This window comes from Galleria mellonella, unplaced genomic scaffold, assembly GCF_026898425.1.
Source record: "Galleria mellonella isolate WM207_F2 unplaced genomic scaffold, CSIRO_AGI_GalMel_v1 utg56, whole genome shotgun sequence".
NCBI classification, from domain to species: domain Eukaryota; kingdom Metazoa; phylum Arthropoda; class Insecta; order Lepidoptera; family Pyralidae; genus Galleria; species Galleria mellonella.
Window position 1 is genome coordinate 2,783,988 of NW_026442117.1, and position 18,208 is coordinate 2,802,195.

Sequence of the window (18,208 nt, forward strand, 5' to 3'; positions counted from 1 at the left end):
AATCTACTTAAAAATTACATAGGTATACATATATCGACATAGACAGAGCTGTTGCTACCTTAGAGCATCTATTGAGGCATGGCCCCCAGTAAGCGAACTTGCTGCCGCGCGTCACGAGTAGACACGGTTTCTCGTGAGTGTTGCCGTCTGTATCGCAAACTGGTGACCATGGCTGGGTGATACAGTCCGTTGTATTCACTAAAACAATGACATTTCGCCTAATTAGAAGTATAGTTAACGGTTTTGTATATCATCTTACAAACCTTATGATGAATTATAAACCTAAAATGATAATGCTGTTGAGCGTCATTAATACGACAGCACACATTATTTTATTTCGTCATCATACAGACGTTAACTATTCACTGCTAAACATACGCCTCCCCCTTGGAGGATTTTCCAATAATTGCCACGCTTGGTGGGTGAGTTGGCAACTGCAGTTAACCTTTGGTGACATTTTAAAAAGTACGCTTGCCTTTTAGACCCGGCATAGAATAGGCCACCACTTCCTTTTCTGTGGGTGTCGTTAAAAGCAACTATGGCAATTAATAGTCGTGCGATAAGCAGCGTCCCTCTTAAAACATCACCAACGCCTAACTGCAGTTGTTAACCCGCCTACCAAGCGTGGCAACTACTGGCAAAACTCCCCAATAGAGAAATGCCTATAGTACAGCTGATATGGTAAAAGGTACGCTGCTGCTCGTCCCTCGACCATTAAATTTCCTTAGTCGTCTCTTACGATACTTACGAGAAAAAAAGGGATGGCACATTATAGAATGTGGACCAGGACCACACGACTATTTTATTTTATTTATTTTACCACGCCATAATGTTATAATACTAGGTAATATAACTGATGATTTTCATGACTTAATCACTCAATACAATAAATAGAAAATTATAATGTTCTTGTAACTAACTGGGGCTATAACTATAACATATCTTTATCATAAATTAGGTATGTGTAAATACAAAATTTTTTAAAATAGTTACTAAACAAGTATTGAATTAATTTTAATACACAAATGAACCTAATTCACGAGGTAAGAGGTATGAAGTCAAAAGCTGGTTGACTACATATATATTGTAACAAACTAACATATTGCCGCTTATTAGAGTTGAGTACATACTAAATGTACTGAAAATACATACCACACACGTGCTGTGGACAGGAGGTCTGCAAACGTGAGAGACAGACATTCCGCGCTGGCAGGCACGCGTGCCGCCGGCCGCACGGGCCGGTCTCTGCGCCCGTGCCAGCCTCCGCTCCTGAACATGCTGGCCGCGGTGCAAATTCGATTTCCGCATCTGTTGCGCCCGCACATCTAATAACAGAAAGTCACGTACATTTATAGTTTCATATTTCTTTTTTTTTTGTATAACTAATTAAGAATTTCATAGTTGTGCTGAAAATAGACGTGTTTTTTTTACTTTTCGGTATTATTCAAAGTACCTATTTCGCTACGAGACTCACTTTTTTATAGAAATTTGTATTTACAGGTAATAAATACAATAGCTCTCTTATTCATAAAAACGTCAGACTTCTCATAAACCTATTTTAGTTATTTAACTGTTTTAGTCTTTAGTGCTAATTCACAGTCAAATAAAAGTGACAAAAGTGTAATAGTTAAAGGAGGTTTATATGAATAAAGGGGATAAGTATTTAAAATTATATAAATTTGTCACTTCTCTTATATTGCCATGAAGTTGATAGAGGGAGGAGGATTTAGGAACTCGAACACTTGAAATAGTGGTGTGGGGGCAGGCGGCATGGATGAAACTTTTTCGTGGATTCAGGCACGTACCTGGCGAGGCAGAGGTTGGGGAAGGTGCGGCCGGGCGCGTGCACGGGCAGGTAGTGCGGCGGGCAGCCGCACGGCAGCCGCGCGCGCGCCGCCCGCGCGCCGTCGCACGCCCGCCGCGAGCACACGCGCTCGCCCATCGTGCACACGCACTGGTTGCACTCCATGTAGTACTTCCCTCCTGGTTGCAATTAAACATTCCGCTCATGCGAGAACTTCGCTAGTGATAACGCAGGATAAATAATAGTAACAGTAACGAGAAGTAATCGACAGCACCATTTGGACTTGCACCATGTCATGGATCGTGATCATTACGATGAGGATGATAATGGTAATGAAGACCAATACTTAAAAAAATATTAAGTACTATATTAAATTAAATAAAAAAATTACTATGCGGAACAATCTTGTCGTGTAGACGGCAGTTGTCAAGCGAGACGCAGGGCAGGGGCTGGCAGTGGCCAAGTCCGTTTAAAGTGCAGCGACATACTTTGAAGCAGGCCTTCTGTGTCCCACTCGCCGCACCTCCCACTTCATCCGCACTACCTGAATTCAGCATCGGCACCCGTACGTATGAACCGATCGGCACCTTAGCACTTGTACGATCACCTGACGAAAAAAATATAAATTATGAAATAAACCTCGTAACTTCTCATCAAGTCTAAATACAAAAACATGTAAAGGCCGAGAATAAGACACTATACTGACGCCCAGCATCAGCCAGATGTATGTGCTACATAATGTCAATTCAAACAATACAACAAGACCCACTCTGTTCTTAGCAAAAATGCTCTCAGTCTAGTTTCTTATACTTATATTCTTTATAAGATTTTTATTCTTTATAATACATATTATATTCTTTATAATATGCTGCAGTTACCTAGCAGGCAGCCTGATACGCAGGAGTACCGGTTGCAATGATCTCCGTGCAAACAATTCCTGTTGATAACACAAAGGTCGCCAACGCCGCACACCAGCGTACCGCACGTAGACGTTATAGCTTGCAGAGGTGACATCGGCACGGGTTCCGTGCCTGTAAAAGTAATATAAACATCATAAAGAATCTGGCTTGTGTGCATTTTAATTTGGATCACAACAAATTCTTTCGAATATTCCAATACTAACTAAAGGATGAAAGTTTTTGATCAATATGTGAAATTGTGAAAATGGACTAGGACCAAAATTACTTAACTGACCATGCCCAGCCATCTCACCTATGCTTTGCGTCTTTAAACAAAAATAAGTAGAAATGAGCGGTGACAGCATTGTTGGACAAATTCTAAAAATTATTTGAAGTTCAATAAGTCCTGTTAGAAGCCTATATAAAACAAAAACGGTCTAGGAACTTTTGGCACCAGCGAGGACCACTGTCACCCGAATAGTAGTAGTTAAAAGAATTTGTAAATAAGTCCATTAGAATAAAGATGATTATGAATTTGAATCTAAAAGTAATGAAGAATGGCACGTACTAAGAGGAAAGGGATTGTTAGTAATGAGGTCTAATAGCCCTATTGCTAGCAATATACCAGAGGGAGACTTTGTACAAAAGTCGATTGCTTGAGTACCTCTGTCCCATTCGTGTTTCTACCGTGAAGCAGTTGTGTTTGCATGGCTGTATTTCGGTTTGAACGGTGGGATATGGCGTGAATTTACTGGATACAAAGGAATAACACCTGAGTCCTCAGGAATGGCAACGCATGGGGAGGTATCATGAGCGAAACAGTATACTCTGTTATGTCCATGGTACTGATCATGTCTATAGGCGACGGTTACCACTTTCCATCAGGTGGGCCGTCAGCTTGTTTGCCATTCTAAGTTGTATAAAAAAAAAATACCCTCTCAGGTCGATCTCCACGCGGTTCCCCCTGGAAAACATCATGGTTAATTTTTGTCAAATTCATCATGGTGGACCAACTGACCTGCATTCATTCTCACCTATCATCTTCCACTGGTGTCTCGTCGGTGTCTACCGATAGCGCGGGTTATCATTCTATTTTATTTCTATTATATTTCTATAAAAAAAAAGCTGGCACGTACTGGGCGCCATGTAGCGGCGCAGCGGCACGCAGGGCGCGGTGTCGGAGCGCGGCGCGAGGCGGCTGCACAGCATGCGCGCCGACACCCGCGCCGGCGCGCGCCGCCACTCCACGCTGCCCGACACCAGCCGCATGCAGTCCGCCATGCACAGCAGGCTGGTCTGGCCCTGCACCGCACGTTATCTATACTTATACTCTATACACACCCATATAAACAAAGTATTTTTCTCAAACATGCTTGGAAATGTGAGCATTATTTTGACTATCTTCTTCGAGATAAATTAAAATTTCCGTACTGGCCAGATACATGCAGGCAGCGGCCGGCAAAAATTGTATGAAAATCCATATCTGTCGTGTTTTGCGGCCAAATAAATTACTATGTAAACTCATATCTGTCCTGTAATTTAAAAATAGCATGACCTTTTACTTCGAAACATAGCAACCAAGGAGGTAACTAATAAAAGGTTTTATTTAAATTTCGAACTGGCTTACAAATAGAAAGCTGTTTATTGAAAAAAAAAAAACAAAGGAACATTATGACGCGTGAAAATATATTATTGTTCGTTATTCGTCATTGAACTTAAAAAGTAAAATAATGTTTTTGATATCCGCGCATTGTTTGAGAAAAGTACTAATTATAGTATTTTACGTAACTATAGCTTTATAGAAGTTGGCACTTTCGATCTTAACTTATTTAGTAAAATATAGTGAAGTTAAAAAGAACAAATGACGCGTCTTGGGCACTCGGTTTTGTCTATTTACTCGTAAGCGATCTAGTGTAAAGATAAATTATTATTACCTTAGGCGTACATGGTTTCACGTTCAACGCACAAAAGACGGTTTTCCACACGTCCGTAGTGAGCTGTGTCGCATTAGTTTTCAAGTGTAAACGATGTCCAGATATAGTCACCATACTAGAATGCACGAGTTACAATTATAAAATAACCTAGCTCTCTAAAAATATAAAAATTTGAAATACTTCTAATGAATTTTAAAACCACGTTTAAATCACTTCGCGAAACAGTTTGAAAGTATCTGTTGAATGTAAAATGTAAGAGAACAATTTTTAAAATAATAAAGAGAATAAGTATTGTCACAGTTCATTGTATTTACGAATCGATAAAAAATTGCAATTTGCCTGACATGTTAACATTCTGTAGAGCACGCTTGAGCTATGTTTTATTAATTTATTTATTCTTCATTGCACAATAAAATTTGTACAAATGGCGAACTTAATACCATATGGCATTCTCTACCAATTAACCATTATAACCATATGTTATTCGTATTGGCAGAGTCGGTTCTACGACTTAATAAATATAGGAATTACTCCAAATTTTATGAACACATACCCGCTAGCCAGATTTGCTACATCTAAATGAGAACTTAAATCAGCTATTTTGGAACAAAACCTGAAGAGGCTGGTGTGTTGATTCAAGTGGCTACAGTACGTTAGGCCGGAGCAACCCAGAGAGCATGGAGAATCACCTAAAAATGGAAATAGCGCAAAAGAATTAATTATGTAAACTTATTTTTGATGTCAGATATTGCATGCATACAAACCATTTATAAATACTCACTCTCTTCCAAGCATTCAGATAATTCAACCTCCTGAGGTTCCCCTAAACATTCTGAGTCAAACTTTTTCCAATGCTCCCATTCAACATCAAAGTTGAACGCATTAAAACATAGATTTCGACAATGGATTGTTGCTGCCTAATAACAAATGAAAACGTTTCAGTTATATTTTTTATAAAAAGTAGTTTTCTGCTTGTAAACCGTCACCATATAAACCGCCTCTTATTGATATTATACAGCATAACCCTGTAGACAGGGGAAAAGGAATTGTTAGTAATGCACGTAAGTACATTGCTAGCAATCAGGTTAACGTGCACGAGATTCTCCTCGGAAACCACCGCAGTTAATGCTTTCATCCTCATCTCTCATTGGTGCCCCAGCAGTGTATACCGATAGCGCAGGCGGAGTTATCATTCTAATCTTAACCATTAAGAAAAGACCCTGTAGATAAGTCAAAAGCTAGAAATTGCTTTTATATATGTAACAATAGCCAAACAGCAGCTATATCCATTGTGCTTAGAATTGGACTGGCGTGGCGTTGAGTACTCGACTAATTTATTTACCTTTCGACAACAATATAGCTTATTTGCAGCATGTGGTATGAGATCTTTGGTATCAGGTGGAGAGTCCTTCAATAGGAAGCATTGCCACATATCTTTGTGTAAAGTGGGCATCCCGCAACTTTGGAGTAAGGCTTCGGTAATTTCGTTGATATCTCCGGTACGGCTAAGTACATTTTCGCATGCTTTCTGACATTTTGTATTGGCCACACCTTTACAGCATGGTAAATCTGAAATAAATACAATAATCATTTAAATATGCAATGCTATCTGGTCTTTATCGTATCTAAAATGTTTACAAATTATCATTTCAAAATAGCAGAGTCCATGCAATTACCCATAAATAATGGAAATAAGAGGATGGCGATTGAAAGAAACCATGGATGGGGCACTACATAGTGCCATGTCTAATACTGTTATTTATGTCCAATTGTGAAAACTACCACTTTAAAAATGCCATGAGCCTTTATGACATTTTGAAGCAATAATATAAAAAGTCGGATCAGGACCAAAAAAAATATGTACTGCGATAATTTTATTATCGACTGCATAGCTGGATTGTGTTCTCACTCACACACTGTTACGAGCAAATGCTCGTAAGCTATATTCCGTTTTAAAAAGTTTATTAATATATGACAGTGAGATTACGAGGTAGTACCTAAAATCATTATGTCACAAGACTCGACAATGCGCGAATCTTATTCCTGTCATCACAAGCGTTCATAAATTGCGATGGACACTTATCATTAAGCCGCTTATTTTACGATTACGATACGCCTAAGATTGCTTCGTTGTATAAAATATTCTTACATTTAGTAGTATCAACTTGTACGGTAGACATGGTCATGTTCTGAAGGCAGCGTAGTAAGGCAGGCGAGCGCTCGCACGCCTCCATGGCCCGCTCCCGGGCGCCGAGCTCGACGCGCGCCTGTCCCACCCGCCATAGCACCTTTTGACAGGCCTCGTAGCAACTGAGCGAGTCTGCTTGAGCTGATCAGCAAATAGGCAATTGATTAATATGGTATATTAGTCTTTTAATGCGGATAACATAATCTAAATTAATATTATAGAAAGGAAATATTAGATTTTTATGTTTGTAATTAAGAAACTAATAATTTTTAAAACTACTTAATCTTCTACATGTCTACCTGTGAAAAGCCGAAGCGAATTACTAAATAAAAATATAGACGACATTGTAGCCATCAACTTGACTATCCGTTTCTTTCCTTTCAAATATATTACTATATCTATCCCTCCTATATACTTGTGTTTCTGCGATCAAATTTGAAAGGTGGAATGGGTAGTGTAATTAAAAGGTATCTACGGAGTTATATCTTATTTAATCCTTAGTTAATACTTTGGAATGACAAGAAATGAGAGGTATCGTATCAATCACAGAATTTTATGATGACCACTGTACTGTTCATGTCTGAAAGCGTCGATTACATTTCATTTCTTTACTTATCAGGTGCGCTGTCATCTTGTTTACCATTCCAAGTTCTGCAAAAAGTACATGAAAACTTATAACGAATTTAACTTACAACAGCACCACTGGGCTTCTTGTTGGCTCTGTACACAATCAAAGAGTGCGATCTCGTCGGATTGCCGACAGGCGGCGCGCAGGGGGCTCGCATCCTTAGCGGTTGCACACGCGTGCCTGCACGACGTCGAGTGACCAATGGCACAGCAACCACGTCCCCACCATCCCATACCAGTAACTATTTCTGCAACGTCCAAAACCAGGTTAATACCTTTAATAAGTTCAACTTTAATAAGTTAATTTTATCGACATAAAAAAATTATATTACAATATCTACTATATGAGTTTGTTTGTTACATATTTGCGCCTTTAATGCTAAATCAGCGAACATGAAATTTTGTATACACGTAGTGTGGGTTTTTTTTTTTTAATGAGTAAGAATGGCATAGTAATCTCATCTCCACTATCGATGTACGCTGGTAGTGAACCAGTGCCCACTAGGAACCAGGTCGAGCTAATAGGATATATATTAGGGGGAAGGGATTGTTAGTAATGCGGACCACCAGTCCCATTGCTAGCAATGTACCCTGTCAGGTCTACCTCCACGTGGTCCCCCTTGGAAACCATCGTGCTGAATTCCAGGCGTGATCATCACGATGGCCTGCATTTTCATTCTCACCTATCATCCCTCACTGGTGCCCCACCAGCATATACTGTTAGCGCAGGCGGAGTTACCATTCCATTATCATCCATAAAAAAATAATAAGATATATTACTAGCGATGTGGTTGTTAGATAATCCGGTTAATCAATAAATCGTAGCAGGCGGATGAAATAACAACTAAATAGCTAGCTATACTTCAATAAAGTATAATAAGTTTTTTTTTATACCTCAAATAATAAGTCTTTTTTAATACCTCAAAGGTGGCATACAAGCATAAAGGCCGTTTTATGTTAAACGGTCACTATAGCCTATGGACACCTACAACACTAGATATGTCATGTGCGCGTTACCGACTCTGAACATTCCTCAATATACCCTTTTTGAAGGACCCCATAGTCTTAATTAGTCTTTTATTAGGCGTTTATTAAATGTTCTATAGCAGGTACATTAATACATTATGTAGTATTCCGAGTATGAAATTTGAGAAATTACTCAATAACGAATTATTTAAATACTTAATAGAAAAAAAACAAATGAAGATAGCCATTACTAAAAGACAATTTATTTAGATTATTTAATTTTACCTGTAACCAAATCTAGGTATTTTTTATCTAACCGACATAACAAACAATAAGCGACAAATAGTAAGCTTGTTAACTTTCACAAGAAAATCATAATTATGCGTTTGGCATTTTCACCAGTATAGCCGATTGCAAACAGTTTCTATATTTCATGAAATATGAACGCGCACTTTAACTAAGTACTTCAAACGAGTTAGATAAGTACATTTGTGCAACATTTCATTTCATTTCCGTATATTACAATCTAAACGAGGTTTCAATTTAATCATATGATAACTAAATTAGAAATTAATGTTTATTACTAGATCGGTTAAGTGAACGGCGCCAATCTAAGAGGTTTCAAAGAGCTTGTCTCAAAATATAAATATATTATTTTGATATATTATCAGATATTATTTTTTACAGATCTATTTTTTTTAACGCGCCACCTACCTATTTATGCTTTTATTCCTTCTACCCAAAGGATATCTGGAAGAGATTGCTTAGCAATAAGATCGCCTTTTGTACTACACTATACGTATTGAAAATTGTTCAACAAATCCTGTTAAGTTGGTGCAAAAAGTGTTAAATAAATAAATATCACTACAAATTCTTAAATAAACTAAAATCAGAGTAATTTGCTAATTATTGGGGCCTAATATGATAGAGGATTTTTTACTTAAAGTTATGCTCAAAAAGCGCTTGACTCCGATATAATTTATGGTGAAATAATTTTACATTATTAATATAAAAGAATAATAAATAGTATTTTGTAAAAGTTTAACAAGTAAAGAAACTATTTCACTATATATAAAACTTTAATAGCATCATGTTAAGTAGTATAGAATTAGTAAATCAGATCTCGATCTATGTTAATCTATGTCATCTTATATTTTTTTATTATCTAAATAATTTTCTTGCTCGTACCTTGAATCGTGTGGTTCATGCATATCCAAAACTCAATCTGTAAAGAAACAAACAGGCATGATCTCTATACATCAAACATTATTTGATAACAAATCTACTTGTACATTCATTACCATATTGTTCTAAGGTAATCCAATATTTCTGTAAATTCATTTTTATTGCGTGTAATTCAAGACTGAGTCCAATTACAATACAATACAGATAGGCGGTTTATTGACGAGACGAATAAAAATCATTCAAGCACATCAATTCAATAGACTCCAACAAACGCTGTGACCATATGAATAGACGCTATCGTTTTACCGCCTCCTTCGTCTTTACTTATCACAAATACATTGATTTCTAAGATTTATAAATAACGCAAGAAAACAATACAAGTAAATAAATGTGACCGATAATTATATGCGTAAGAGTATATATATGCGTATATGAGGAAGCAAATTCGTCATAATGACTAATGCATTTACTACATCATTCTCATTTAACTCCAGGATAACACTCTAGAATACATGATTATAGTATAAATAATATTTCATTACAATACTTGGGTATATTTCAGATTACTTTTATAATATAAACGTAACTTTACTGGCACGCATCAGATATGTATGTATTTATACATTTTATTTTTTATTACTCTTGGTATCTTCATAAATATTAAACTTTCTTATTCCTTCTTATAAATTTTATTATTAAGTTCGGATATTTCTAAAGAACTTTGCGGAATGTATCATTTAGACACATTTACCAATTTTACAAGAAAGTGTAAAATTTATCAAAATATTACCAGAGGGAGACTTTGTACAAAAGTCAATTGCTTGGGAACTGTCCCATTCGTGTTTCAATCGTAAAGCAGTTGTGTTTGCATGGCTGTGTTTCGGTTTGAAGAGTGGAATATGGCGTGAATTTACTGGGTACAGAGGAATAACACCTGAATCCTCAGGAATAGCAAAGCATGAGCGAAACAGTATACTCTGTTATGTCCATGGTACTGCTCATTTCTATAGGCGACGGTTACCACTTTCCATCAGGTGGGTCGTCAGCTTGTTTGCCATTCTAATTAGTATAAAAAAATATCAGTTGAATACGGCTAGCGAACAAATTAAATTTTGATAAATCACTGTAAACTTAACTTGTAACTTCAATAATTATTTTCATATTAGCCATATTTTTAATTGTTTTATGCTGTTATCGATACTTACAGACTGTGGTGCACAAAATTTATATATATGTTGAATCCTCTCCTCTCGCATGGTGGAGTCAGATGTGATCTCCACGAGGGACATCTGAAACAACAAACATTAAACTTTATAAATGATGTGCACGCTGATATATTTAATAGATCTGCAGATATTAATAGGTACTTATTTAAAATGATCAAAGTATGTGGTAGATATATAGGCACACATTCTTTCTTATGTTATTTAATATTTATATTAGATACCTATACTAAAATCATATTTGAAGTCATAAACCACAAGAAATATAAATAAGTATAGTAGCATAACGCGTCATAAAATACAGAAAGGTCCAAAAAGCAACCGCCAATTTGACAAAGTTCAAATAAACCACAAAATATAACAAGTTTAAGATAAAACACGAGTTTTATAAGAAGTAGGTAATAAAACTAACGCAATGAGTAACATGTGGATAAAAATAAACACATGTTAGATCGTTATGGGGGCGCATTAGGCTCGGTTAATGAAATTAATTGCCGAACGGACACATCCGAGTAACATGGCCCCTTAATATATCCCATTACACTAACACCAGTTTGTTTTTACGTTTTATTGACGATTTCATTAATTAATGCATGTGTTACGGCTGTAGTACTGAAGGTAAATTGGTCAATATTGCATCTCAGAAATTATTTGTGTTCAAATTGAACAACACATGTTCATTTTGTTCACATAATCTAGAATATGAAATATATGACTCGGCCGACATTATAGATAATGTTATAGACTTGCAAATATAAAATAATTCCTACGTATTATATAATTAGTCGTTTTTGTTACCGTGTGGTCCTGGCATAGAATAGGCCACCCCTTCCTTTCCCGTGGGTGTCGTAAGAGGCGACTAAGAGAACTCAATGGTCAAGGGATGGGCAGCAGCGTCCCTAACATCACCAAAGCCTAACTGCGGTTGCCAACAAGCCTGATAAGCGTGGCAACTACTGGCAAAACTCCCCTTATGGGGAAAGCCTATGGTCAGCAGTGAACAGTTAACGGCTGATATAATAATAATAAAAATTCTATAATTACCTAACTAGTTAATAACTATAATTATTACAAACGGCTCTAATTTTTTATGAACATCGACTAAATGCTTCACGTGGTTTCATGAAGTCCCAGGTTCAAATTCTAATCTTTTGTGAGTAGATTGTATAATTGTTTCGTACTTCCATTAGTTACGCACAATATTTTATAAATACAATACATCTATACATTTTAGTTTGTGCTCCAGACAATTAATAGATGCCCTTGTTATATATGTATAGTACAGTATATTAAGATCAGAATGCCTTTTACTTTTGCTATTTATATACTATTTACATAGGAAATTCTATAATCACAATAATATTAACATTAAGGTAATTAAAGGTAATCGAGATTTTACTTTCACCTATGCCCTCTGATACTTACTACAGCCCCTTCTGTCCTGATACTACAGCTATGAACATATTTTCTTTTATTATCTAGACTTACAAAACAAAATCACAAGTAATTTATTCTTTTTACGTTGAATATTACCGTCTATTTAAATAGTCTTAATTAAAAACAATAGATAAATAATAACATTCTATTTTATATAGATACATTATAAATTATATTCAATAACTATTACCATATTATTATGAACACATGCATCCTCGTCATATTGTTTTATCGGAGGTGTTAAGGTTATCTGTGCGTCGAGACGTATCAGCAACACCGCCCTGCCGCCGCCGTGACCTGCACTCCGCCGCCGCTCTACTTTCCGTAAAGGTAGATTTAAATAACGATTTTATTTCCAAATCACTATTTGGAAATAAAATCTAATACCGTTTTCGCTGTAGACTCGGTTTTGTCACATTAGATTCTTATAATTATGTTCTGCAAAATGTGGGAATTGTGGAATCTGCACCAGAATCTCTAACGCGGCTTTTTTTTTTATACTACTTAGAACGGCAAATTAGCTGACGGCCCATCTGATGAAAAGTGGTAACCGTCGCGTCGTCCCATACGTTGCCATTCCTGAGGACTCAGGTGTTATTCCTCTGTACCCTTTCATTCACGTCATATCCCACCCTTCAAACCGAAACACAGCCATGCAAACACAACTGCTTTACGGTTGAAACACGAAAGGGGCAAAGTTACCCAAGCAATCGACTTTTATACAAAGCCTCCCTCTGGTAAAATGGCTTACCGATCAACAACTTTATATACCTTTCATTACAAAGCCTGATACAAATATAAATTTGAAAACTGACTAATTTAAGCTAGGATTCAATCTTTACCCCGCAATCGAGCGTTATCCAACCGAGTTCTCACCGCTGTATCTGTACCTGATTCTCTTCTGAAAGTAACAGAATAGCTATTCTGGCTCTTTGTCCTTTTAGTATAAATCTACGTTAACAATGACAACAACTTAATTACTACGTGAAAGTTACAAAACTCGCATCATATTGTGTCAACAAGTCGTAAATTATAGGAAGATAACAAAAACAATCAAGTGTGTACTCGGCTTCAATTATCTTGACTCTTCCACCAGAAGATAACCTGACATTGGATAAGAGGTTGCGTCCTGATTCAGTCTAAACATATATATTGCGCTTACAATATTTGTTTTTATCTAACGTAAAAGATTCTTAACTCGTCTGTATGATTTTTTTTTATATAGGCATTGGATCTGCCAAGTATACATACACACAAAAATACAGACAATCACAAAATCTTTACCAATTCTAAATTTAATTTGATTTTACTTTTAATCATAAAAATTATACCAAATACGATTGGTTCCTAACCATATTACAAAAAGTGACAAAAGAGGAAGACCTGAAAAAAAGTGAATAGATTTTGAAGAAGTTAACTTAGCCAGACAACGAATATTTAAAAATGCAAATAGAAATTCAAAAATACGTACTCCGTCCCAAATGATATGGAATAAGGATAGTGAGATGGTGATGCCAAAAAAAAATTTAAACTCGCCGTAGTGTTTATGATTTAATAACTGCTGCTTTATTTGATATAAACAAATTATTGTCTCTCAATTCCATTGTGTGCAGAATTGTTCGCAGAATAAGTTCAAAGAGTCAATATGTTCGCATATTTGTCATCGATTAACCTATGTCCGTGTTCGCGTCATCAGGCTCGGTTGAATCGCGAACGAACAATGATCATTGTATACAAATCAGTCGTTTAAACAAGTCTAAGCGCCCACGCCATTGGTAATATTGCTTTATTGTTCAGTCATTAACTAGAGAAATTATATTGTCAAGCTTATAAATTCTTACGGTGGTATAGTCGAGATAAAAATGCCTTGAAAATTTATATCAAATTTTACCGCACAAATATAAATATATTGTAAGATATATGACTTTGGTTGATAAAATAATATATTTTTAAACGGAACAGATTAATATAGGCAATTAGCCGAATGTTTTTAATTGGTAGCTCGAAAATACGCAGCTACATTTTGTAAAATATTAATACTTACAATTGAATTCATGCCTCATCAACCATTAGCTAGTTAACAAATTGATTGATCAACATTGATGCTGGTATTTTACCGAGTTGACTCCACAAGACTGTTTTATTTATTTATTATTATGAATGATTCACTTATTAACTAGCACAGTTTATCGTCACCAATCATAGAATCAACAGACACAAATTACAAAAAAAAAACTGTATAAACATTAGGTATGTGACTATAATTATTAATTAAAATTTGTAGAATTTCAAAGAACTGGTGCGTACTTGGGATTAACTGTTTCTTGAATCTGCCTTGTTTGTCGATTAAGCCAGTAAAAACCTTAACAATGAGACAATGAACACGAGGCTTGCTAAGGGTACTAAAAGATAAAAAACGATCTCAAATTATAAATAAATTATATAAATTTATAAAAAAAAAATACAAGTATAACACTCAATAGTACGCATTTGAATAGTGTAAACTGTTTAAACAATCAATAGAATTGCATTCATACCTATCTATCATACGTATCTCATACGTATCGAGTACTCCAAAAATATTATAAAAAGTATTCTTTAACATTATTAAAATATATATACTTAAATGAAATGTTCATTAAATACTTTAATTTCTACAAAATGAAACGTAAAATATAAATATTCCAAAAAAAACAAAGAGCAATAACTATGAATAATATACGTTATACTAAAAAAATAATGTATAAAGTTGTCCGTTTATACAGTCAAATAACGATGTAATAGTCTTAGTACGATAACACATACAAATAATAAGAATATAGTCACTTTATTTAACCATAAAAATATAAATCCTTATTCTTATGGTTTAACTCTACCTTAACAATGACGAAGAAAATTAATTTTAAACCTTCGCGTTGTTTACACATATCAATCGAGACTTAATGCAATGAAAAATTTTTGCAGGTAAATATATATTACCTACATACCATCTTCTTAATTGCCGAAGTTACGACGTGGATTGCACCACGTCGTGGTCATGAAAGGACTAAAATTTTTATGAAGAAAATTCCCGAAATTTCCAAGGAAATTAGAGACAGTTTTATGCCTAACTTACGACTAATATTAAATACTTATAACAAGAGTATATAACAATATTATATAATACCAAAATAAGCGCAGTACATTTTTATATGCAACCGATGCTTTACCATTCAAAAACATCGCTTATTATTCAATCCGCGGCGTTAGTTTGTAATGGCGACTGAATAAAAAGTATTTCTTTGTATATTTGTATACCATAGGCCACGGCGACTTGGTGGCGATGTGTGGTGGTCCCATAGTATATTAGTATGGAGACAATCGGATGCGGTTGACATCATGCGTTAGATATGACGCCACTACGGTTAACACGTCCTGTGTCAAACGTGAATGGTTTGGTTGAACAAAGCTTGACAAAAGGATGTTTCCTGATAATAACTATAATATAAAGATCACGATGTTTATACAAAGATTAATAAGCTTATTGTTATGCCGTGAGCTTCCTAGAATTAATTTCATTGCTTCTTTATTTTAATGTCTATTAACATAAATAAACTTTGAACGAGCCACAATAGCTTTTTCAACAAGCGCAAGATATTTTCTCTCAATTTCTTCTTTTTCAATATTACGCAAATTCTTAGTCATGGTACCAACTTAAACTGAAATATTCAGTAAGTATTTATTATATTTCTAAAATACAATTATCAATTTCCAAAATATCATCACTAGTTCCGTTACAGCCATAAACGTATGTTATACATACTCATTTAAACCTTATACAACTCAATCTGTGTCGATAAAACATTTTTTTTCTTCCAATTGCGGTAACGGCAAAAGGTCGAGAAACTCCAGCTGTGGCAGTGACAAATGGCTCGATTCGCAAGAAGCCACAATGACAATGAATCTATTAGGATTCGGTGCGCACCCGACGCAAACATTTTGCATACACCAGTGTAATAGCCGGTCGCAATAAAATTTTACAGCTCCTCGGTGCATTTCATCTACTTTGTGGTGGATTATAATGCCCATAACTGTACAATGTAATTTAATAATAATAATTTTATTAATAAATACAAGAGATGGTACAGTTTACAATTTATTTCAATAAAGGTGTTCTGGGTTCTGAAATAGGGATACCTGTGCTTTGAAAGTCAGTTTTCTGCTGTACCACAAGTTTGATGAATTAATTATTTTTAACTATAATGCTTACTTATATTCTGAATATGAAAATGTGTTTGTTTGTTATATTTTGACGCCTTAACGGCTTAATCAACTACTATGGAATTAAATTATACCGGTACCATACGTGATGGAGAAAGACATAGTCCACTTTTTATCCCGGTTACTGAATATATTCCGAACACGCAGACGAAGTCACTGGTAGAAGCAAATCTATATTAATATTATAAAAAAGAAAGGTTTGGTTATTTATTTGTAATAGATAAATTCAAAAAAATACTCAACCGTATTTAAAAATTCTTTCACCTACAGAAAGCTATATCAGCGAGTAACATAGGCTGTATGTTATTTTTGAAAATTCTGACAACTCGTGCTAAGCCAGGCCGGATCACTAGTTCATATATAATACAATATATAAATAGGTATAATTATTGCCAATTACTAATAATACCATAATATTGTTTACTATAAGGAATTAATATGTTTATGTGTAACAATAGAAGAGGAAGTCATGTCTCCATCGATTGGCAGGATGATATATGATGTGTTTATCTATTTATTTTTCGCATAAATAAACAACTAATGAAATGCAATCAGTTACTTAGGTAGTTATAACAATTTTTATAATAATACCTATTATTGCTAGGAGAAAAATTATTATAATAAAAGATTGTTAGTAATGGGATCTAACAGTCCCATTGCCAGCAATATACCCTGTGGACTGTGGAGTGGACCTCCACGTAGTTCCCCCCTAAAAACCATCATTGTTTATTACCGTTAAATTGAACAAGAAGAATACATACCGGTTACGCGGACGAAGTCACGAGGAAAAGCTAGTATATTACAAGTTTTAACTAGTACTAGCAAACATTGGTCAAAAGCATCGTTATAATTTAAAGATAGCAATAAATTTAATTCAATGTTAAATATTTCTAACAAATATAATCTCTAATCTGGCATTCTATTTAAACAGGACAACCCCTGCTCACCGGGGGGAAACGGGATTGTTAGTAATGGAGACTAAGAATCCCATTGCTAGCAATATAACCAACCAGGTCGACCTCCTCGCGGTCCCCCTGGAAACTATCGTGATTAATTCCTGATGAATTCATCATGATGGGCTAACTGGCCTGTTTTCATCCTCATCGATCACCCTTCACTGGTGCCCCGCCAGCGTATCCCATTAGCGCAGGCGGGGTTACCACTCTATTTTCACCCAATAAAAAAAAACCCCTGCTCACCACTACAATTGTTGACTGTCATCAATACGCACATTCTTAAGGCTGTGTCGTCTTTGGACAAAGTGTATAAATATTTTTAGATTGTATAAGTAGGTACGTAGATGCTTACTTCACAATGAATTTTGTTTTTTTTTTCTTTGTTTAAGAAATCCACGCGCGCGCCCCTTTGTAACCACGCGTCCCTAGGCACGTACCTATAGTCATCCTATGTTCTTAGGGATAATTCCCCTCTGAAGCCAAGTCAATTGACCTACCGTGATAGTTACTACATACAGATTATACTGGTAGCAATGGGTCACTAGAATCCATTACCAACAATGTCCTCTCTCCATAATTATCAGCAGGTTGTACTAAGCGAATAGTGGGTAATGCTAACACATACGGCGGGTTCTTTAACCCCACCTAGCCCGCAGAAGGAATCACAACAACAACTAATAAAGTACTCAAATAGCAATCTCAAATTAAATCTCAAACGTCCAACAATAA

At 35.6% G+C, this 18,208-nt stretch overlaps 1 protein-coding gene across 2 annotated transcripts in view; it reads right to left on the reverse strand.

The window, feature by feature from the left end:
* Positions 1-18,208, reverse strand: part of LOC113516151 (reversion-inducing cysteine-rich protein with Kazal motifs) — a 39,788-nt gene that overhangs the window by 1,163 nt on the left and 20,417 nt on the right. The window contains exons 4-17 of one of the 2 annotated variants that reach the window (XM_052899103.1): positions 10,809-10,892; positions 9,607-9,643; positions 7,518-7,700; positions 6,787-6,966; positions 5,980-6,206; positions 5,419-5,554; positions 5,251-5,326; positions 4,638-4,752; positions 3,840-4,005; positions 2,683-2,835; positions 2,196-2,411; positions 1,806-1,983; positions 1,153-1,325; positions 59-198 (exon numbers count right to left, since the gene is read on the reverse strand). In XM_052899103.1, coding sequence (XP_052755063.1) covers positions 59-198; positions 1,153-1,325; positions 1,806-1,983; positions 2,196-2,411; positions 2,683-2,835; positions 3,840-4,005; positions 4,638-4,752; positions 5,251-5,326; positions 5,419-5,554; positions 5,980-6,206; positions 6,787-6,966; positions 7,518-7,700; positions 9,607-9,643; positions 10,809-10,892 — 2,064 coding nt within the window. Of the gene's footprint in view, positions 1-58; positions 199-1,152; positions 1,326-1,805; positions 1,984-2,195; positions 2,412-2,682; positions 2,836-3,839; positions 4,006-4,637; positions 4,753-5,190; positions 5,327-5,418; positions 5,555-5,979; positions 6,207-6,786; positions 6,967-7,517; positions 7,701-9,606; positions 9,644-10,808; positions 10,893-18,208 lie in introns of both variants that reach the window. The other variant, XM_026900529.3, reaches the window with a different exon arrangement.